Source organism: Sinohyriopsis cumingii, chromosome 12 (assembly GCF_028554795.1).
Source record: "Sinohyriopsis cumingii isolate HCF-2022 chromosome 12, ASM2855479v2, whole genome shotgun sequence".
Lineage (NCBI taxonomy): Eukaryota > Metazoa > Mollusca > Bivalvia > Unionida > Unionidae > Sinohyriopsis > Sinohyriopsis cumingii.
The window spans coordinates 33,948,330-33,972,753 of record NC_142972.1 but is presented as its reverse complement, the minus strand read 5'-3'; the positions used below and the strand labels follow the sequence as shown (position 1 = coordinate 33,972,753).

Below are 24,424 nucleotides of genomic sequence, written 5' to 3'. Positions count from 1 at the left end.
GGATAATAACTGGAAAAACTAAACTAGCAAGCAGTTTTGGAAGGTTTATAGGACCCAAACCAGCAACCATTAACTGCTTTAACTGCCACACCACCGAAGATCTACACCACGTATTCAATATATGCCCAAAATACCAACCCACTCGGAAAATATTTATCAAAAACCAAAAAGAGATTGGATTACCACACACATACCCAGAGTTACTTATGGACTCTAATAAAAATAAACAATCAGCATATAAAAATATAAATCAATTCATAGACTCAGCAGGACTTAGGAACAAAATATAATTACTATCCCCACAAAACCAGAAGACCCAGTAACTAGCTAAATAAATGTAGAAGCCACCACATAAAAAACCATAACATATCATTCAATTTTATAAAAGTATTAATAAATAATTCACTTACGAAGCACCTATAAAAAACTAAGGAAACCGCAAAATCGGATGTCCTAGATGTCCTTAACGAACCGAGTAATCAGCTAGGATTCCTGTCCTAGATGTCCTTAACGAATCGTGTAATCGGCTAGGACTCCGGTCTCTTGCTAAATAAAGTATAAATAACATTCAATCTCTAAAAACATCAATTAATAAATAACTTAAAGAGGCAATATCTAAACACTTATAAATAACATAACGTAGGAAACATACCCTAAACACCTCGACTAGTAATACCATAATAACCTTGAAAATCTCTCTTCATACATGATTTCTACTAAGAACCTCTATAAACAGCATAGAACATCCCCCCTCCTTTTAGAACATTTTGAAGAAGAAAAAAAAAAAAATCTCAAAAAAAAAAATCTCGAAAAAAAAAAAGGCAAATGCAACAAGAAACCAGCGATGTAAAGCAAGCAGGACCGTTCCCGAGCTCCCCTTCCCACTAATGACAGCCAACCATTCAACTGTAGGGACCTTTATGGACCCACAGATTGAGGCCAAACTATCAGGGTTCCTTGAATCCATAAAAGCCTGGGGGAGGTGGCACCATCCCCTTCCCCAGGAACAACTAGCAGGCTGTGGTGCAGTCAGAAAAAGGTGGCACATGCACAATTGTGCGAACGCTACTATAATTAAACTCAACAATAAAAGGTATGCATGGACAAGTTGATTTAGTTTTTCCCAATGCCTACATTATTCTGGGTCGTAATGAAGGTATGCATGGACAAGTTGATTTAGTTTTTCCTAATGCACCTTGTTTTGCGTTTTGAGTCTTCTCATACTGAATTCATTTTACGTTAGCTGCTTGGTTGTCAATAAACAATGATACTAATATTTAACTTTACTGCTGGTACGATATATATATATATATATATATATATATATATATATATATATATATATATATATATATATATATATATATATATATATTCTTTCTAAATGTCTTATTATTGTGTTAAGGAAAAAAACCCATGTAAAACCGCTCTACAAATCCTAAATTATAATTGGAGTTAATCACATAGGGTAACAATCATAGACACATTTTTGTTGTTTTCAAATAACACGGTATTGCTAGGATTTGCAGTGTAACTGTGATAAGCGAGTTTACTAAGGGCTAACCACTACTCACACTCCTAGATATCAATCGAGAATTAGTTCTCACCTCAAGTGGTTGTTTACACAGTGGTTATATTATGTCTTATTCGTCCAACAAGCCCCACTTCACTCCACTCCAAATGGAAAATAATGTGACCTATCAAATGATCTAATAATAATAATAATAATAATAATAATAATAATAATAATAATGATAATAATAACGATAAATCATGACGATAATCATTATCACTGACATATGATGAAATCGGCGATGGGAAAGAGGATATGACGGTAAGGTGTTTCGCTGAGTTTGCAATACATAAATACCAACCGTTAAGGTATTTGTGTGTCACATGTTGTTGCTAATAATGATCTAAGTTTATTTTGCGGCATTTTCTTATAATGTAATCTCCTTAAATTCTTGTGGAGTTTGTTGCGGAGAAAAGTTGCTGTGTCGATCCATGAGTTAGTGACAGATAAGGAATATATCTGTTTTAGTACATTTGTCTTAAGAAATTCGCTAGCATGATTACACAATTCTGTCCGAGGAAGTCAAAATGAATAGCGAACCTATTTTACTGCTTACGCCGATGGCCTTATTATAATTTTAGAATTATTACAGAAATACGTTTTCATCGTTTCCTCGATTAGAATTAAAATTCACCTAGTTAGGATGATTAAACAGTAATAATTGTAAATAGACAAGTGAAATATAGTATGAACATTTGAATTTGCATATAAATGTCTTAAAAGTCTCTTTATTACTTTAAACATTTGTACAATTTGGAAACTCTGATATTCTTGGAAAAAAACTTTGTAAGCAATATTAGGAAGAAACTATTTGATTTATACCAATATAATTTGTTAGACATAAGCGAAAGAATAGATAGACAACCTGATTTATTTTTCCTGATATAATAATTATTCAAATATTTCAAATTTTCTTATTTTGTTTGGTCTGAAGCGTAATGCAAACACAATACTAGCAATTATTAATTAGATAACTTGTTATTATTATTAGTCGTATTAGTACTTTTCTTTTCTTAAATGTTTCAATACTTGGGAAAAAAAAACATTTTTGGAAAAGTTACAAGGAATCGCACCATGATCAGTTCTGTTACAAAAACAGCTTCTAATTAATTATGACCGTCGTTTGATATAGTTCAAGGCCACAAACTAATAGACGATACATATTCGAGTAAACCATTGGACTTTACGTGATAAAAGCAGCCTAACCATTATCGAGTGTCAAATCGATGCCATTCATAACACAATATAGACAATATCTACAACTATTTCAAGTCAATGGTTGGTCGGCTATTAGGATCTTTTGAATTTTAACCCATTTCATCACTTCTGTTATTAACATATCCCTACATATGTTATATTTTCTGCTGGCTACTGATCAAGCTGCTTTGTCCTGTAAAGACAATTTATTATAAAAGGTAAACACTTAATCTCTATGACAACACTGAAGATCTCGATGCAGGTAATTCAATTCAGTAAATGCCCCTCGAGAGGAATGAGGGCGAAGAAGACCTCGGTACTTAATCCGTACTGTAAGTGCCTCTTACGAACAGTCGATCTTAGCATCAGAGCGAAACAGTTACACACCGACATCTTCGTTGATAATATAACTTCTATTTGGTCTTCTGAAGAAAATTTACAGCGATACGACAGCTATTAATACTTCATTCAGTAAAAGTAAATACACTATCGAAAAGCTAAGAAGACTTCCGTATATAAACTATCCGAAAGTGCCAGGTGGCCCACATAAATGTCATAGATCATGTTCAATGTTATAGACCAAGCTTCTTATCAACTTGATTGGAAAATTATTCTCCCGGAACTACATTCTATTATTTTACCAAATATAAAGTAATTTAAAGTGTATTGTTGTCTACAATCTACAACACAGAATATTTATTTGCTGCGATTCCTTATTCCCTCATTCCATGTATAACCAACGAATGATACTTTTTATCAGCGTTGTGCATATACATAACATTTATCACATGCCTAATATTATAAGACCTGTGTTTTGTTAACAACATACACAAATGTTTGAGTTCACATACCGTCCTTATGCTATAGTGTAAATTACCAGTATATATTTTAACTGCATATAACCATGTAAAAAATATTTAAATCTTACAATGCACGGATGGTAAGAGAGAGAGAGAGAGAGACAGACAGACAGACAGAGACAGAGAGAGAGAGAGAGACAGACAGAGATAACAGTAAATGTTAGAGGTCCATCAAAGTCGATCAGGAGTCCTTAAAATTGTGAAGTAGCTAAGTAACATAGATGAAGCATAGTTTTCAAATAGGCGCAAATTTGAAATATATGTGATTTCATAACTGTCGGAATTTTTGACAAGGACATGATTTGTGTTGAAGAGGAAGGATTAGAATCAACGAAATCAGTTTATGTCGCTGTTTTGTTTTGACAATACAAAAATTATATATATATATATATATATATATATATATATATATATATATATATATATATATATATATATATATATATATATATGGACTAATATTGATCTTTGTAAATAAAAAATTAAACTTCTTGACTAGTCACAATGAGAAGCCAGTTAATTAAAAAATTACCTTGTAATCAAGGAAATACCAAACTCAAAGGTGAAAAACAAGTTGAGAAAATTTGATAATAAAGAAAAGAAACAAGATAAAAACAGAATCTGTTAAAGAATATGTGTAGAAATTTGTGCAAAACGTTAAGAAAACAGGAAAGGAAGATGGCCAGTAATTATGAAGAAACTTGAATATCTACTTACATCTGGTTATGACTTTTTGAAGTACACCCGTGTCAATAAAAGATGCGCTTAAGTCTGCCTTTCTGAACTTTTAGTAATTTTAATGTTCTCTAATTATGGATGTTTCCTCTTCACTCGCGACGTATTGCCTTACATCTACTACAAAAACCCATATATATATATATATATATATATATATATATATATATATATATATATATATATATATATATATATATATATATATATATATATATATATATATATATATATATATATATATATATATAATGTGTACGTATGAATGTATGTATGTATGTGTGTGTATGTGTGTGTGTGTGTAAGGCATCACTGTTCGATTCGCATGGATTTTATTCCATTTTGTGTCATTGAAATTAACTATGTCGATAAAAAGACTCCGAAATTTTACAATAATTTTAGAAGAGAACTCTTGTGCGAATTTAGATGTCATATATATTGCTTAAGTAATTAGTTTTGTCAAAGTAATTACTGTTTTCATACGAAAGAGAAGAGACTTTAAACTTTGTTGAGATATTTATTGTGCCGATTAATGCAGCAAACATTGTTTAGGTATAGATCCTATATAAACATGACAAAACGGTCCAACAGACTTCAGGGCGCAAGATAATTAAACCACAGATTAAAATGACTGTGAGTATGCGTCCAAGGACTTGGTTTTGAATCTGCATTAATACGTGTGTTGACAAACTTGCAGTTTATTACGGTAACAATTGAATTGCTACACCTAAATTCCGATCGTCGCTTTATTTCCGTTCGCAATCAACTCGAACCAATGCCGGATTTCTCCACCATTTTCAGACATAATTATGATCGTGGCGAGAGTTAAAATCGCCACCTGAACAATTTTATCAGTAGTTGTAATCAAGATTTGTTCTTATAAGCGCGTACCGTTTGTTGTTAAGTGTAACTAGTATACAGTAGTTTTATATGTGACATTATATCGAATAGCAACAGATCATGTAAGTTCAGCCTCAAACAATTTGCATAACGAATGTGGAGAGTAGTTCAAATAAATTAACATTTGAAGTCTACATTTTGTTCTTTGGAGTTCATCTTTGGGCATCACTTCTCATTGACTGCATATGTATACTGGAGAATTAACACTCTTGACACATTTTAAGATCTGTTCATAGGTGATGTTTTGGAGAGAGGGAGATGGGGTAGATGGGAAGAGATGTGAAAGATGAAGACAAATGAAATAGGCCTAAATATGGAAATATAGGCCTGAATAACATGCATAAGGGTACATTTACTAACTAAATGGAAAGAGAAAGTAGTTCCGAATGTGAATTCACCTCTTTGGCGACAAAAGTTGAACCATCATTTGCGATATAATTTTGCTCCCACTGATATATTTCATATCTCAGTTTAAAATATATAATAATTAGTGCAAAAAGACAAAGATACACAAGAACAGAGACTCAAGGAATAGCAATATCTTCTCAGGCTAAATACGCAGGGAAAATAATATGGAAGGGAATTCTGCGAAAGAAATAAGCCAATCAAGGGAGACAACTATGAAAAGATTAACCCAATATTAAACTGAATTATTGTAGTTGCCACCCAAAGAAGCCTAATAAGATCAAGTTCACGTGAACAATTACTACAAAGTGGTGATAAAATGAGACATCGTTAGGAAAGAAGCTGATGAATAGGAAGCGACAACCAAAATATTTTAAACAAATTGTTACCAGGTCTAAATTTAACTTTATTGAAAAAGAATATGAGGATGCAATACCGGTTCTGATGTAACAGAAAGAAACTATATTAACCTTTACAATGGTAAGATATTTAAAATTAAACAGAACATGGATTGCAATTATAAAATGTGATTGATGAATAGATATTTATGAGATTTGAAACCTTTTACATAGGTCAAACGATACAAGAAACCACAAACAGAATACCAATACATACACAACATCCAAAAATGAAGATCGTAAATTATTATTAAAAGGTAATATATACATCTATATATATTTTCGGCATGATACATCAAAGCCATACTTTTATATAAATTGTTTATTGATGATGAATATTTAAGAGAAGAAAAGGGACCTTGTTATTTTATCACATATATGATCTATACAACAGACCGCACTATTTCGAACAAATTATTGTGGTTGTTCAGTTATTAGTAATGATAAAATGAGTCATGTTTTGGAAAGAAATTTATAAGTAGTTATCTCACTCATTTTTTATATGAACTATTTATTCAATATTAATGGAATTAAAACAGTATGCTTTGTTTATTTTATCAATACACTGATACATTTTCAAAACATGCCAACAGGAAACTTTTAAAGTTGTTAAAAGTAGCATGGATCACTTTATACAATATACCTTTACATCAACGCATTTTTATGACAGTGTACTCAGCCTATACCGGTAGCATTTTTCAGAACTTCCTTTAACTGTCCAGGGACGTTTAAAGAGATTTGTTTGATTTCTTCAGTCTTACGTATTTGCTTTTGTTAACTATAGGTTGTACATAGATGTTTGCTTATTTGCTTTGTAGGTTTTAACGCTATTCATCAGCATATGATAGTCTGTTCGGCAGCCAGTATATTGCATTAGAGGAAGAGCCCGGGAAATTCCCTGCAGGAACCACAGACCCTTGGGAAACTACTGGCTATCTTTATCACATTCCTACGTTGGATAAGCCAAGACTCTAACCAGGAGGACAGAGGTGAGATGTCGATGATCTGTAAAGGGTGGGCCTTAGACCACTCGGCCACCTGGGACCTCGTTGTATATAAATGTCCAGAAGTTGTTTTATATTTCGCACCATTAACATTGATATAAATGACATACCAATAAAGACAAATTGTTTTTTTAACAGGAATAGTTTGAGAGGATAATGTTTCTACCAGAGGAGCATGAATAATTGGTGAACATAACTGATATCATGTTGAATTTATACATTTATTTCTATATCTATATCAGGGGTGTTGCAATAACTTCAGTCCGTCCGTCCTTTCATCCATCTGTCCGTATATATATCTCTTCTGGCAAGAGATTGTACCCAACTACGCACTTATGCAATCATGTGTCTATCTGTGATAGAGGTATACATTTTCGGCAGCTTCCCTGTGGGATACTAGGAGGAGATTAAAAGTCGAATATGCCACAATTGCAATTGCAGTGAAGGTTTGCATTATTTGCTGACCAAAACTTACAGGAGGAGTATATATTGCTCTTTCGTTGATTTAAAGGGTACGTGCTTATGATAAAAATGGTATAGGTGTCAGCCACAGTGTCTTGCAAAATATTATCCACAGTTACTTTAGAAAATGGACGATTAGTACAGGAATTTCTGTGTTTGCCATCATCTGCTACAAATCATACTTCTAGCTGAACTTTAAGATTATTACAAGCACAAAAGAACAGTGCTAAAGGAATGGCAATACATATATTTTTCATGTTTATTGTATTGGAATATTTGTTCAGAAAACATGAGGAAGGACCCATTTGATCCCTATCAAACACATTTTGGTCACTGAGAAGGTGGTCGATCATTACTCTAGTAAATTAGACACATTTGAGAGATACTCTTGCTGTCATTTTATTGCTTGTTGGTCCGGCTATTGATATACTTCTGTTTGTTAAGGCTGTTATTTCGTGTCGACGGCTAAGAGCTATTCATCGCTCTCACACTGACATAATCTTAAAGTCTCAATCTCGTTGTACCAAAATCACTCTTCAATCCCTTTTAAACTTTCCCTTCAACTTTTGCAAGGACAATATACTATTTCACCGTTAGCCAGCTTATCGTTGCAACATAATTATTAACAGAAGGAAGCACTTTAGTATTCCTGTCAATATATCCCCGATATTTATTTTGTATAACCCACGGTCCCATTTGGAATTTTACTAAATTCGGAATTGAAAATGAATTATTTGTTGCTTCTAACTAGATTAGAACGTTTGTTAATGGATGATCTCGATAATGATTAAACGATTGACCGAAAAAGTAATTGCAGTGACATTGTACAAATATATAATCTCACTCAAAGTATACAGTCCTCTACTTGAATCATTGACAAATCCACGATTTTTAAAAAGCATTCGATTAAATAGATCTTGAAATACTAATGAAATAAACGCACCCATACACAGTCTTTCATAATTCGCTTCCTTTGTTTGAATCTTACCTAACAGGAAGGAAAAGGTGTATTTCTATAGCCAATGTTATAGCTTATTTACAATATGTCAAAAGTGGAGATTCCATTTTTGTTGGATCAGTTACATCATCATATAAATGCCACCGAAAATGATATTATTGCGGAAGACACAACTTGTATACGTTACGAATGATACAATGCTTCATTTTGAACAAAACAAAGACGTATGTTAATACTGTTATACTGTGGTGCTAAAGCAACAAAACAAATATTCAGTCATATTAAATGTATGACATTAGAATCTAGGCAAATAATGCAAACATTAGAGGATATCTTAGAAATAAATAAAATAACATACAAAAAAAAAACATCGAAGCGTGATTACTAACACGCATTTATCGTTAGAAGGCGTGTGTTCTGCAGTATCATGCACAGTAGCCTCATTTAATAAATTGTCTTTGAATGTGTCAGAAGCTGTGTCAAAATGTTTTTATAATGGATACATATTACCTTTGTTTGATTTTGGTTGCTCCATAGCAGGCAAAACTGATGCTACTAATCCTAATTAAATACTTAAACTCAACAAAATAATCCGTTTGAATTATTGCAAAAGAGACTATTCATCCTTTAATACATTCAATAATTTACAGTAGTTACTTTTCAATTATAGAATAAAATTCTTTACAGCTATTGTGACATACATTTATCTTTTGATAACGAAAATCAACGATATATTAAAGATTTTCTGTCTCCAGCTTCCTATATTCATTCACACAATCTGTGGTCTATCTCGAAATATAATCCTCATTTGCCTAAAAATTCAACAAGACGCTATACAATACTGCTTTTACCCATTCTGCAGCAGTTTTGTGGAGTATCATTCCCAACGATATTAAACAAAATCCAACACTTTATTCTTTTAAGAGCGCGCTGCAAAAGTTTCTGCGTTCTGTTTGCTATATGTGCTTAATGTTTAGTGATTGTAATTGACGTTCATATTCACCGTTTCCTCTATGTTACACTGCTCATGTCCATTTGTAGTTAATTTCATGTATACTATCAATTTCTCAAGGCAGAATATGTTTACAAAATTTCTCCAAGAGTTACCACTAGTATTAACATTGTCACTGCCTCAATAATTTCTAATTTTATCCCAATGCCTTCACTTGGTTTAATTTTAATAATTTATTCTTTCTTAACCTCTATAATCCGTTTACTTTTCACAACATGCTAGGGCAGCGTTACTAATGCCTGGATGTCATTATTTACACCATATTTTGGTTTGTTGTTATTTATGTAGACACGCCTGGCCTTGGTTTGCCTTTTGCTTGTGAATCTACTCTTTGAATTAATTTATATTCCACTGTTTAATGAAATATATCCCCAATGTCCCATTCCATTAACATCATGCCTGAAAAAATGCATGTATATAACAAATATTCAAGTCTAGTATACCGTATCAACTGATACTTATTTGTATAGGTGGAGAACCATCTATACATTGCTAGAATAAAAATCGGAATATATTGAAATAGCCTGTCTCGTTTAATCTTAAGCATAAAATAATCTTATCATTAGATCTTAACTGACGATTTGACGACTCTCAATTTATGGATACTGAAGTCCGTGTTTTAATGTACCAGCATAAAATTTCAGGTGAAATACACATTATTAAAACGCTGTCTCTAGATTCCCGAAGAAGCAAATTGGCAGTATTTCGTAGGACGTTTCTCCGTTACTGTTTGTTTCCTTTCTCTCAAATGTTATGCCCTGCCTTCGGTGGTGGGTGATACACCTGGTCCATAAGTTCAAAATAAACTGTATAATTGTCATTTGTTATAAATGCTTCTTCTGACTGGTGCCTGAAGGGCTAAGTGACATTTCATGAGCATGCACACATAAAAACACATGCTCACTTGCAAAACGGATTAAAATTTCAACTCTGAGACCCATCGTTCTCCAATAAGAAAAAGGAGCCCCCGTAGTGTAAAAAAGTATTAGCATACCTCATATCTATTTTGGATTGAGGATATTAATCGATAAAAATGTAAGCTGATTAACATTTTGACTTTGCTTGAGGGTTATTTGATGATCAGGTAAAATGCAAGGAATATTTGTTGCCTTTCCTGGTTGTTTATCAGCATAACGTGTTAATATAATGCGGGTTTTCGGGATGATATATTACAAACTGTTAAAGAAAAGCCTTCTTCAGGACTACAAACTAACAATTGCACGTGAAGATTTTGCATGTTATGGTCATCAAAAATGTTACTTGCGTTGCATATATAAGGCATTCACTTCGTTTTGTTCTCTTGAAGTGGGCTTTTTTCGACTCAATACTATGAATTTAAGGCAAATACTTCATAAACTAGTACAGAGACGAAACTTTTAAAACAACTAGAAATTCAATTTTTTCTTCATGACAACTTTGAGTTGATATTAGTATTGAGTCATTAATAGGACTATATTTGTGAATTGACTTCTGTTCAAAACTAGAGATTATTAGTAGCCACTTTGTCCTTTCCGTCACGTAGACATTGAACTTGTTTAACATTTATTCAAAACCCGTGATAAATCAAACACATTTGCCAGCTGATCTGAAGCATTGGATGCATCAAATCAGAACGTAGATTAAAAGTTGGTAAGCAAATATATTTGAACAATGTACAATCCAAATAAATGTTACAATCTTTACCGCTGACCTCCTCTTCATTTTTACAAAGGTATCGTATGAAACATAAAAAATGGAATGTCCAGTTTTTTGGTTTGCTGTCCTCTTTTCTTTTTTAGGTTTAGCGTTTGAAATCTCTACTATATTTTTATCTATTCGGTTTTCGCAACAACCACATTACTGGTTCCGGTCAATGACAGGCCACAAATAGGTAACGGAATTGACCGATATGCGTTTTTAGTTATCATCTTTTGTCAGTAGAAGCTTTTGTTTACATGCATACGTCTACCGTATACACTAACAATTGCAACTAAAGTATTACCTAAGTGGTTGACTCAGAGAGAGTGCAATGTTTGCACGCTAAACTATCTTTTATTTTGTATAGAAATTATTTAACAGTCTTACCGACATTATAAAATGAACAGTCATGAATCTCTGAACATACGCAGAACACACTGTCAGGCGAGATTAAGAGAAAAATCAATGAAAATGGCCAGTATTGTAATTTTTACTTGAATTTAACACATTATACTATTTCATAGTGAGTAAATCTGTTTACATATTTCAGATTATTTTAATGAAACCTCGCTTTATAATGTCATAGTGGCTTCATCCTGTCACAAACGGAACAGGGATGAAGTAACATAATCTGATCTGCAATAAATTTAACATCCTTCTAACTCGTTACCGTAGATAAACGAAGAGCAAATATAACAAATAGTAGATAATGATATGTAAAATGCTATTATACATTACTGGTAAAAAGTGATCTAAACGACAATTCAAGAAAGCATTTACTTGCAAACAAAAGGGACATGGACATTTATGGTTGTTTTTTCAAATTAAAATTTCGGATACCAGGAGTAATTCATTGACAGATAAAGATAAGGCAACAGGCTGGGTATATGTTTTCCTGTAATATACTTAAGGTCTGGCAGAATAAAATGCTCCGAGGTTGTATCAAAGGATCAGATGATATATAATCTGCATTTCAGGCACAAAGGTTGCAAGTAGAACCAATGTTACACAGATTGTTTTTCAATTGTTCAAGGCATATGACGGTAACAAGGGAACTATTGATTGATAAACGTTGTTTGGCCTCAGGTAGAAACATTATGGTAAGATTTAAACAGTCCATATATACTTCAAGAGTGAAGCTGGATTATTCTTCGTCAGCTGACAGTATATATTTTGATACCTAAAGACGTGGTCATGAATATGGATATTATCATTCCACACAACAACAAAATTTCACAACTACAGTTACAATCAGATTCAACCCTACCCGATTATACAGAGATAACAAAGAACGTCAAGAAAGTGATAACAGCAAAGATGAAGACAAAGTGGGTAAGCATTTGTAGAGAAGAATAACGATGATGTTTAATCGGCACGAGTTGTTCTTGACACAATATTTCCTTCGTAAAATGTTCAGAGCTCGATGACACATGACAATTGAGAAACACAAAAAAACAACAATCAATATGGATCATGAAATGAACAATCAGTAAATGGCATTGATAATAGTTTATGCAGGATCTGCTTCAGTTTACCCCCTCAGTAGTATCAACCTCTTATATTGCTCGCTGCCATATTTCAACTTCCTACCTTTTAAAGTAAACTTGTATAACAGTTACATCAGCATTTATTTCATTTGCTTCCGTTTTCTGTTTCACATATTTTGTATGATTTCTTGCATGCCCATCTGTAGTATGTCACTTATTATTAATAATGCCTAATTGAAGAAATCAGTATTGAAACATAAATTATGACATGCAACAAGTAAATTGGTTTACTCGATGACACGCAAGCAGTGTATTTACTTAGTTCAGAATAATGTTTTGGAGCTGAGGAAATAGAGCATTTTTTTGTATTATTTTAGTTAAATTTACTTCTTAAAATACACAATGTCCACTCTTAAGTAAATGAATCCACAAGCCAACTAATAGGAACTCAAGGAAACAGCCTACTCTTAAGAAGCATATAAGTGAAGGTTATATTAGTGTACTTGTCAGCTTACGAGCGTATATGTATTTGATACACACGATCATCACTAATAGCTATTTATATATTGATACCTATCTGGAGAAGGAAGTCCTCATATATTATTATGCTTGTTCATCTCCTATTTGCTAGTTATTTGCTAGTTATGCATTCTAAAAAGAACCAATCACTGCATTGGTTAGTGAAAATATAAATCTGCCCTTTCATATAAATATACGCGAAGGCCTTTGAACCTAATTTTAAAATAGTTCTCGAGAAGACGCAAAAGGTACAGATGGGAATGAAATTTATATTTGTTTGGTTGGTCATGCTAGACATCTTTTTAGGATGTCATATTTGGGGAGCAGTGTCTTCATGGAAACCAACTGGTTATCCAAAGGAGGTATGTGACGCCATATTATGTTTTTACAACAACAAATATAAATGCGCGATTTATGTGTGATAGGCAAGACGATAATTGATCTTGTAACCAGATTCTTGATTTGTTTAATAGGCAAGCCAATATACTTCAATTCAAAGGCTTACATTTCCTAATTTATGAGGTACACGAGTGAAACTATTAAATTATACATAGCTGTAATTTATAAACTTAAACAATGTTGAAGAAATTAGATGAAATGAAATAATATACATGCTTTTGTAGACTTCACACATGGTGTATAACTAATATCTACAGTTTGTATAACAAATACATACATTAATATCTTCTGTTTAGACCACTCTATCAAGCAATCGCAAGAGATGGCATCATACCCCAGAAAGAAAGAAAGACTAAAATGCCCAAATAAAAATTATACATAAATCTTCCGACGTTTTTGGGGTTGGTATTCTTTACAATTAATCTTTGCGTCTATTGGTGTGGTATGTCACTGAACAGTTCCCATGATATCATGCTTTGACGGTTTCTTAGACAAAAGTCTCTATCTTGGGGCAGAGCTTCTAAAAAACAATTGCTTTGTTTTAAATAATCTAAATATATAAATTCTGTAAACATGTTTAATTTCCGAGTACAGCTGTTAACGATCATAAATGATCTAACATTTATCATATAAGGATATGTCTGTGACAGCATGACATCTTGACCATATTAAAGACAGGGTCAATAGAGAATATTTATTTGATACAGAAAATGTGTGAATATAGATAGTTTATCATTTTTGTATCTCCATAATGGTCCACGTTTTCTTTCTTTGACTAATGCATTAGGTTAAATATAAAGTCAGTAGGTATATAACCAACAACATAAAGAAACACAAAAGGTGCACTTAACGTTAGGGATAAGCGGGTGATAAATATGAAAAACAAAGATAAGATTGGGAGGTCTTTAGGAATGATTTGCAAGAGTACCATTGCAGAGGAAATGTGGATATGTCGAATAAATATGAACTAATTTACAATGATAAATCAAACGTAGGTGTATAAAATCAATACGTCGAGAAGCAATCGTCTAAAAGAAAATCTACCGACGTGACAAAAAAATCAAATTTCTCTGGCAAGCGACTATCACATACCAATACATTTTATGTGCATTACTTTAATAATTTGTGTAAAATATTATACAGATATAGATTAAGAACAGTTGAGTTTGTATTTCAATATTGTATATATATTTCCTGTTCCCTTGACGTCTACAATGTGCCATGTATATTATTCTTATTTGCATATTTATATGCTGTTCCTAAATATATTCTTCATTTGATTGGTATTGATTTTAGTTTCCAAGCCTTGAAATATCAGATGGATTTCTGCGTCCCTCTCCTCAAGACCACAAGTCAGAAGCAAACAATATCAAAGAATACGGTAAATGTATGTGATGCATAACTTATAATCCTACTGTTGACTTTCGCTCTGTAATGTCTTGTGATAAAAGAGTTGTAAATTCCATCTCTTATCATTCCATATTGTTCAAAGATTGACAAATTGTTTAACTTTGTTCAATGTTGGATGCCTTCCATTTGTATACTTTTGACGGGAATACGCTGCCCTTTCGACCTAAAGCAAACGTAAAGCTGTCAAAATGAATAAAATGACCCAATAGATAAGTCACAATGATAATGTTTCCGGCAGAGTAGATAGTAACATTCATTACAACTGTAATTTAAAACAATTGATTTGCTTTTGGACATTACATAGTATGTTTGGGCTTGTTAAACATACATACATACATACATACATACATCCGTACATACATACATACATACATACATACATGCATGCATGCATGCATGCATACACGCACACACATACATACATACATACATACATACATACACACACTTGTACATACACACACATACATACATACATACATACATACATGCATGCATGCATACATACATACATACATACATACATACATACATACATGCATGCATGCATACATACATACATACATACATACATACATACATACATACATACATTATCCGCCTTTTCCAGTTGATCTGTGTGAATATGGCCCTTGTGGAAATGCAGGAGAGTGTATCACTGTACCCGGAGGATTTATCTGTAATTGTCCACCCGGATGGGCAGGGAAACTGTGTCAGCATAGTGATGTCATACATGATGATCATGCTATAGCGAAAAGGACTGCTACAGGTAAGTCAAGCATCTTTATCATTTTCTAGTTGTTCAAAATATTAGATTATAAAGTTGTGCTAAATCTGTAACATATATTTATGTCGATAGAATGCTTTCAATGTAAATAATAAATAGTAACGAAGTTTAGATTTATGGACGTACCAATGTCGCTATTTTCTCTATGACTGGAGTGAACAAAGATGCTAACTTTGATTAAAATCAAGCTAAGCTTTAGCATGCTTTTCGACTACATTATAATAAGAATATAAAAACAACCTTTGCCTATTGTCAGACCTTGAAGTGCAACCATCATTAAGTTATTTATGTTTTGAAACAGGGACGTGCACGGTGGATCCTATAGATGTAGTATTTGTACTCGATTCAACGGGAAGCATAGGAAACGCGGGATTCCAGAATGAACTTGACTTTGTACAAGAATTTACAAATTTGGTGATAATTGGCCGAGATGCTTTCCATATTGGTGTTGTCCAATTCGGACACAATACATTCAGAGCTACAATTGAATTTGACCTTATTCGATATTCAGATAAATCTAGCATCATATCTGCTGTTCAAAGCATTACATTTCAAAGTGGTTATATCGATTACATTGATGCTGGCTTGCAGAGTGCAAAGGATGTTCTGGACCGGACGGCAAGATCAAATTCTGTTAAATATGTCGTTTTACTTACGGACGGTGGTTCCAGAGATGAATCTGCAACATTGGCGATCGCTGGACTCCTTAAGTCGTCATACACATCTCTCAGATTATATGTCATAGGTATGTACTTTATTCAAGTTTAATCGTCATCACATTGTAGAAATTATTTTGATTGTTTCGAATAATGTTGGAATTTTAACAGTGAAGTTTGACGTATTAAAAGGGTAACATTCATTCAATAGGAGAAATTGTGGGGATTTAAAAAAAAACTGTATCGCTTTTCTTCAAAACTGTTTTGGAAATTCATAATTAGCAAATATTTACCTGAACTGTTTGGTGCATTGTATAGTTACATAGGATTGATTACACTTTATTGATATCCTAAGCAAAAAGCCAAAATTGTTCATTTTGCTTGCTTTATGCAAATACTTTTTTATATGTCAATATGCTGCTTCATTTCAACGAGAACATAATGCAAGCATGGTTTTAATTATGCTTTATTTTTAATTCTTATGTTTGTATGTTTATCTTAATAAGTATTACTCTTGCAATTAAAGTTCAAAAGATCGAAACTTTATTCAAAATCAATCATAGCAATGATTTAACAGGTGTTACACTCTGTTTCTGTAGGGATAGGAATTAGCGCTCCAAGTCTCCATCTTCAACAGGTCGCTTCGGACCCATCGTATTTTCTTTATGTGAACCAGCCAGCAAATCTTGTCTCATTTGTGAATTCTGCAGTCTCCACCACATGCAAAGGTAAATGATTTGATTCATCCACAAACTAATACAAATCAATGACAAATGCGTAAGAACTCATGCTTAGATACTAGTTTCATACACACACACACACAAACATACACAGCCACCTTTCATGGAAGTGGCCTGTCTCTGTGATAATTTCATTCATGTTTCGTCTACCAGAATTATTTATTAGATGGCATTTGTCTTATCAGACGAAATTACGAGGAAACATTTGCCTATTGCTATGTATGCATATAAATGTTTTAAAAGCTGTCGTACATAATGAAGAATAATTCAATGACAATAACACACGAGGCTCTACATCTAATCAACAATTTATTTAATCGTTTGTTTAGCATGCATCAGTTCAACATTTTACGTCTATTTTAGATATTAAAGACTGTGCCAGCAGCCCTTGTCAGAATGGAGCGACCTGTGTTACCACTGCAAGCGGATATACCTGCACGTGTCGTCATGGATTTGATGGAGTCCGCTGTCAAAATGGTTTTGTATTGCAACATATCTTCATATTTCAATATCAAATGTTTCATTAAAAATCGACGTTGAGATCTTTTGACCATACTGGTTCAGTTGTGGTAATTGTGTGTTTTTTAGTCTTCTTTTTGTTAAGGAAAACTGGTATTTGATGTACTTAAACCCGTCAGCTGTCGACAAAATATACAAAATGTCCTACATTTCTTCCATGCCTGTATTTTCCGATTCGTGATCAAATAAGTTTTCAATGCACAACTAGACATACACAACTAGATACAAATAAAATTACGTTAACATTTCAGATAAATTACTCAGGAAAAAGACAGCTCACATTTCTTTAGTAGGTGATTATTGGGCCAAATATTTATGTTGATGACTTAACTTCAGTCAGGAAAATATCGCAACCTCAGTGTAATTGTTAAATATGGCTTTATTTCCCTGACGAAAAGTAGGTATCGTTAAGTTATACCTTGATTTCCTTGAATGATATTATTCCCCAGCACCCCCATTAATGTCTTTACGGAGTAAAACAGCTATATGGATGGGTTATTAATTGACTGAACGCGAGGTAAAATAAACAAGATCATAAAATCCCGATTATAACTAACAGGTCTCGTGAATTTGTATACTTTCGTACATTTTGCAATAATTGACCCAATCCATACTACTAGCATTTTTCAGTAATCGCCTTTACCCCAAACGTCCTGTTTTCTAAGCAAACAACATATGTGTAGACCAAAGCCTTTAAAAAATCATTACCATAAAATTATGCTTGCAAATTGTTCAATGTTCATGTCGGTTCAGAAATTATTTTTAAAACATGGACATATGGCGATCAAACGCTATACTAAGTTACCTTCAGAATTAGGTTAAGATCTATTATTAATGTTTTTGTGTGCAAAGGTCCAACATCCATATTTAAAGACAAAAATATTAAAGTCAAGACAGAAATTGATAAAAAAAAATAAGCTGTGACAAAATAACAATTGCTAGGTTTAACATTTACAAATTTTGCAAATCTTTGATTTAATATTGTGAAACTGCTTTTCGAAAATTACCACGTACAATATTAATTAGCCCTATACCCAAGTTAATGTTTAATTGTTTTGATTTAGATATTAGCCAATCTAAATGAAATACCAGATTTATGTTTTGGATGTTTTAAAATATAAATAAAAAGAAAGATTTCAAACGGCTTTGTTACCAAAGAGAAATGTTAACATTTTGCGCCCTTAATGATCTTGTCAACTGCAGTAATTACGGTGAGTGACAATGACCCAACTTCAATATTTAGGTCCCTTTATATTGTAAAATTGCAATGATTAATTTAATAAATTAAAGCATACAGATCTGTGATATTGTTACATATATTATTACACATGCATATATGTCATGCAATGTGAAGAGGTAAAAGTTTTGTAATTTCTTATATAAATTGTTATCTTCAGACATAAATGAATGCGACAGCTTGCCTTGCTATAATGGTGGTAGTTGTTTGAATACCATAGGCTCGTACCTTTGCAACTGTGCCGAAGGATGGACCGGAAGGAATTGTTTCGATGGTGCGTATACAGTTCCAAAGTACCAACGTCCTAAATTTTTCATAAATGTGTCTCAAATCTACCCATCCTCCACTCGATTCACACAAGTACTAAGATAAGCGTTATTTAACATATATTACTACCTACCATTCTCCAAAGATTCGTAAAGAATTTGTATGTGTATACATCTGCTTTCAATTTGTTTTTCCATTTAAACTTGCCCGTCTGCATCATGAAAATAGAATGTTTACCATACTATATGTTCTTGTTATTAGTATGTCATTGCAGCCCTATGTTTCCAAGCGCATATGTTATGTTATTTATATTATTATATGACCCTAAAACAACTTCTACCTTATTATGTCTTTGAGTATAGGTTCCGTAATTGTCCATCACTCTTGCAGTATATTTATCAATATCATTTGTTAGCATTTACAGTCTTTTGTGCATATTCATTTATTAATTAGTGATTCAGGTCTTTCCAAAATGTTTATTATCACTCATTTGAAATATCATTTTATTTCAGCAGTTAGGTAACAAATGATCCCAACATTAATATAATCGTCACATATTTATCCCACTAAAATGAAGTAAAGCTGTCTATTGGATGGCATTTTAAAGCTCCAATTTAGCCTCGTCTTCTCGTCTTGCTCAAATACAATATTATTGTACAAAAATCAGTTGTAGATGTTCTGCTTTGCGTTAATGTTCAGCCTCGAATAGCTGATGGTCAATTTTACATACATTTTTGGAGAAGATTATTTCACTTATCTGATATTTGTAGCAAAACTTTTTTGTCCTTTACAATTTTAGATATTAACGAATGTGACAGCTCACCATGTGCAAATGGAGGCAACTGTACGAATACTCCGGGTTCTTATTTTTGCCACTGCCACATTGGCTGGGAAGGAAAAAATTGCACTAACGGTACTTTATAAATTATCAACATGAAAGACGAAATTGTCTTTCTGTTTTTTTAGGAACATAACTTCAAATTAGTTCCCAGATAATTTGCATGTATATGTTTCGTTTAAGTGTAATTTAAAAGTTAATATCAAATAAATATTATTAAAAAAAAATCAAATTTATGTTGTACATTAATATCTTTTGAAGTAAATAATAGTTCAGGGTTTGCTTTTGTTTTGTTTGCGTTGTATTTCTGACAGCAAATGTTTCTGAATGATAATTGACAAAAGTTGTTATGAGTCCAGTAAAGAATTAAATGCAAACATGTTGCTACTAATTATTTCAGAATATAGAATCTATATGGGGAATGCGAATTATGTTTACAGAATGAGCAAAATACACATTTCGCACATTTATATATTTGAAAGCTTACTTAAAACTTGCCACAGTTTGAAATTTCATTTAAAGATACCTTCTTTCAGACATAAATGAATGCGACGGTGTGCCATGCCAGAATGATGGCAATTGTACCAATACCATGGGCTCCTACTTTTGCACGTGTCTAAATGGTTGGCAAGGAAAGAACTGCTCAGAAGGTAATACAGAAAATGTTTCGGTGTGATGTTGACCATTTATATTAACATATAAAATTTTCTCGTTTTCGTCAGTTCTTCAAAATAAGCATGCAATTTGATAATTCTTAAGAATTCCTCACCTTGATATCTTGTGGTTGTAATTTTTATTGGTTGATTAGGGTGTGGCTTGAGTAATGAAAACTCATCACATGCGTTAATATCTAACGATATTAAACATTGTGTCATGCTAACACTGCTGAATAAAGAAAGACAATTATCCTGTGCTTACTCACGACTACTGCTATGAAAATGATATTCTAATTTTAAATGCTGTGATGACACATACAACCTTCATTGCCACGATATCAGCGGCAAGGTCTCATTATGCAAACGATTTGGCAGAATCTCAATTTTACCGACTTATTACAATTTCAGACATCAACGAATGCGAGACTTTTCCATGTGAAAATAGTGGCGAATGCATAAATATCGATGGCTCTTACAATTGCGACTGCCTACAAGGTTTTGGCGGGAAAAACTGCTCATATGGTATTTAAAAATCAACTGGAAATGTTAATTATTTATAGATTTTCAAATTATTTTGTTATATAACAGATATAGAAAATATATAATACTATACCTTCTACTGTCATGTTTTAAATCTCTACAACCCTCAAAAATATTTCACGTACTTTCTTTTTTCAAGATTTCTCACTTAAATAATTAAGAGATGAAATATAAATGGTATAGTGAGAGAAACATTCATTACGTTGTGCTGTTTGTATTTTACTTTTCATCCCGCATGAGTCAGTTAGAATGCTGCATGATCGAAGTAACCGTTTAGCATAAGTTACATTTTGTTTTCAAGTTATACCCCATGGCAGTAAAATTTGTTATAGGAATTGTGATGCATACATATCGTGTTACTTTGTGTCAAATACGATATAATCGATAGAAGTTATTGCTGGTTTCAAAGTGAAAGTGGTATTACCTATATATACCTTCCTACCATTATAAAGAATATTACAGATTAAACAAAACGTGTCGATTAATAATGGAATAATTCAGGTCGTTAGCATTTTCCCAAGTAACAGTTTGAAGTTAATATACAAGAAGACACGTTTCAGATTTAAGACATTAGAAAAGTATTATAATGAGAGATATACGTTTCTTCTTTTCTAGTTTTCCCTTGGTTCATTGCCATATTCATCCTACTCACAGTTGCAGTTCTATCCACGTGTTTGGTCATTGCTGGTTGTGTGAGACGCAAGAACAAAGAGAGAATGTAATTTGATAACACTGGATATAGCTAATTATATTGAAATTATCACTAAATACTCACTGCCTAATCAGTAAGTAGGAACCAAAGTTTTCGATTCCATTAACGGTTTTCAGAAAACGGAAATTGTAAAGGAAACTACTCTGAAAGTTTATCAGTAAAGATTGCCAGATATATGATGGATAGAGAAAGTTTTATATAACCTAATATGTCTAAGTCGTCAAATGATAAAAATAATTGATTGTATGGTTTGTCCTGGCATATGATACAAACATACATACGTCGATACATGTTTGTACATACTTACATAGCATTCATTATATGGCTGGTAGGCCGGCAGTTAGTGGAGAAGTATTCTGGGTCATAAACTTACCAGTGTAATTATAAATTTTCATTTAAAAATATTTTATTCTTTGATCATAGGAATAACAAAGTAACCGATTCGACTGCGAGTATGTCCTGTGAAACTCCATATGTTTTCAATGGTAAGTTGGACCTCAGTGAGTTCACTGGTTACCGAAACTATTTTTTAACTAAATATTCTCGGGTGGTACAAAATCTGATGTAAAGTAACGTCCAGCATACTGGACAGCAACGTTAGGTTGAAGGTCTTGCTCGATCATAAGTCACGTTAAAATGGTCCTCGAAACCATTTGTTGTGTATTAAATTAACTTTTTTAATTGCCGTAGAACAGCTATTAGCTATTTCTTTCTGATATACCTTTAACTAGACGTTTTGATGAACCCATGGTACCAATCTTGAATAGTTATACTCAAAACGATACTTTCTTAGCTTACACAAAGAAGAACAAAATTTCGAATACACATATATATGTGCATTTTCCTAAGAAAGTCATACCTAATTCACTTCCTATAAGAAGTTTCGTAAGTTGCAAGCAAATATTTTTCACATTTCTCTTATATCCAATAAAGACAGAAAATGCCATTGTAACCTAACAAAAGTATAGATAACATTACTGCAAGCGATACAATAATTATGCTTCTTTGCATAAAAAAATAATTATTTATATAAATCGTTGCAGCTGATGCCGGTAAACATGGATCTCTAGGACCGCTGCGTCCAGCCCCACCACCGTTGAATAGGATTTTCATCAAATGTTAATAGTAAGACTGGACGATACAGCGTGGATATATACAATACTTACATGCTGATACAAATCTTCAATATTGTATCGATAAGAAAATATGTCTCAAGGACAACTAACGCACTCTTTGGCCAGTTTTTAGTCTTGCCATATTAGCCCATTATACACTTTTGTTCCTACAATTCGACTGAAAATATATTTTAGTCCCCTTTTCTCCTTTCGAATGGGTCGCCCTTCTTGCATTCCTTTGTTGCTCCTTTTGTCTATTCTAAATCTTCGTAAATTCTTTCCCATTTATTATTTTGATCCCCAACTTGTTTTGTCTTTACATCCCTAAGATTATTTTGAAAAGACGACTTTTTTCAATAGGCCACCAAGTATACTGTGTGAAATGATGCTGCCTTTGAAAACAGAATAATGTCTAGATTGTAATGAATTAGGTTGGTAATATATATCGAAATAAAGCCATTTAACCGAACTTCCTTTGTAATGTGTTGGTTAGCCTATGGTATTTTATCTTCTGAATGCATATCTGCTCCAATAAACTTTACAATCTGTATGCAATATTTCAGTCTGGTTGAAAATTTTCTTTTTCAGACAAGAGTAAAGTAACGTAAACATACTGTTAATGTCATGACTTGCCTTATATAGTTATATATCATATGAGTCTAATGCACTGAAACGTCAATGTTTGTGACAGAGATAATGTATATTCATGCATATATGATATCTATAATACTCTTTTTTCCAATTATCACTGTTTCCTTTTGAAATGAAAATACTATTTCATTGGTTGCTTATTCCATGACTGTATACAAAAATAAAAGTGTTTTTTTCATGATGTTAATTTTATTTTATATTCCCGTCTTCTACATGTTCGAGAAAAATCTGTAAATATGTTCCATTTAATTCTATATTTACCTCTCATCTGTACATTCTTCAAATCACAAAGTTTTATTCCACTCAATGATTTTCACGGATTAATTGGATTGCAATAGGAATTTAAATTCAGTCCGAAATTAAGAAATCGTTGTCACGATTGTTTACGTTACATCCATCAAACATACGGAATATGCGTATGTTTTGTTGTTTAATATAATTGCAACAGTATGGGAAAGGGATTGCGAATTATGTTTGTCTTTAAAACTTTTCTCTAGAATTAGATTTAAATATTTCTCATTACATCAAATTTATATAACATCAATGGTATATCCCAATTTCGTCTCAGTAACTGACGGCAAAATAGAGTACATCATGTGTTTATGCTGACCAATACATTATATTGTATATGAGATCTTCGTCAGATTGGGTCAATTCACGTATTTGAAGATGTTACGGTTGCACTAATTAATATTTTCATAAGTTGGACT

General features: G+C 32.6%; 2 protein-coding genes across 2 annotated transcripts in view; both read left to right on the top strand.

The window, feature by feature from the left end:
- LOC149786226 (uncharacterized) overlaps window positions 1-23,825 on the top strand; it is a 65,563-nt gene extending 41,738 nt beyond the window's left edge. Inside the window, exons 13-20 of the mRNA XM_089976605.1 lie at window positions 17,543-17,656; window positions 19,096-19,209; window positions 20,002-20,115; window positions 20,577-20,690; window positions 21,105-21,218; window positions 21,852-21,954; window positions 22,372-22,433; window positions 22,992-23,825. Of these exons, the coding sequence (XP_089832731.1) occupies window positions 17,543-17,656; window positions 19,096-19,209; window positions 20,002-20,115; window positions 20,577-20,690; window positions 21,105-21,218; window positions 21,852-21,954; window positions 22,372-22,433; window positions 22,992-23,071 (815 nt within the window). The 3' untranslated portion in view covers window positions 23,072-23,825. The remainder of the gene's footprint in view (window positions 1-17,542; window positions 17,657-19,095; window positions 19,210-20,001; window positions 20,116-20,576; window positions 20,691-21,104; window positions 21,219-21,851; window positions 21,955-22,371; window positions 22,434-22,991) is intronic.
- LOC149786227 (vitrin-like) lies at window positions 13,439-17,175 on the top strand. Its single transcript, XM_089978072.1, has 5 exons — window positions 13,439-13,549; window positions 14,883-14,973; window positions 15,607-15,765; window positions 16,085-16,528; window positions 17,039-17,175. The coding sequence occupies exons 1-5, from the start codon at window positions 13,442-13,444 to the stop codon at window positions 17,173-17,175; spliced, it is 939 nt and encodes a 312-aa protein (XP_089834198.1). The 5' UTR covers window positions 13,439-13,441.
- Window positions 23,826-24,424: the final 599 nt, after the last annotated feature.

What these genes read in the sequence shown, in the direction of transcription:
- LOC149786227 (XM_089978072.1), top strand. Translation starts at nt 13,442, where the DNA reads ATGGGAATGAAATTTATATTTGTTTGGTTGGTCATGCTAGACATCTTT. An exon ending in CAACTGGTTATCCAAAGGAG is followed by an intron (nt 13,550 to 14,882) that starts GTATGTGACGCC and finishes TATTGATTTTAG; the next exon opens with TTTCCAAGCCTTGAAATATC. An exon ending in TATCAAAGAATACGGTAAAT is followed by an intron (nt 14,974 to 15,606) that starts GTATGTGATGCA and finishes CGCCTTTTCCAG; the next exon opens with TTGATCTGTGTGAATATGGC.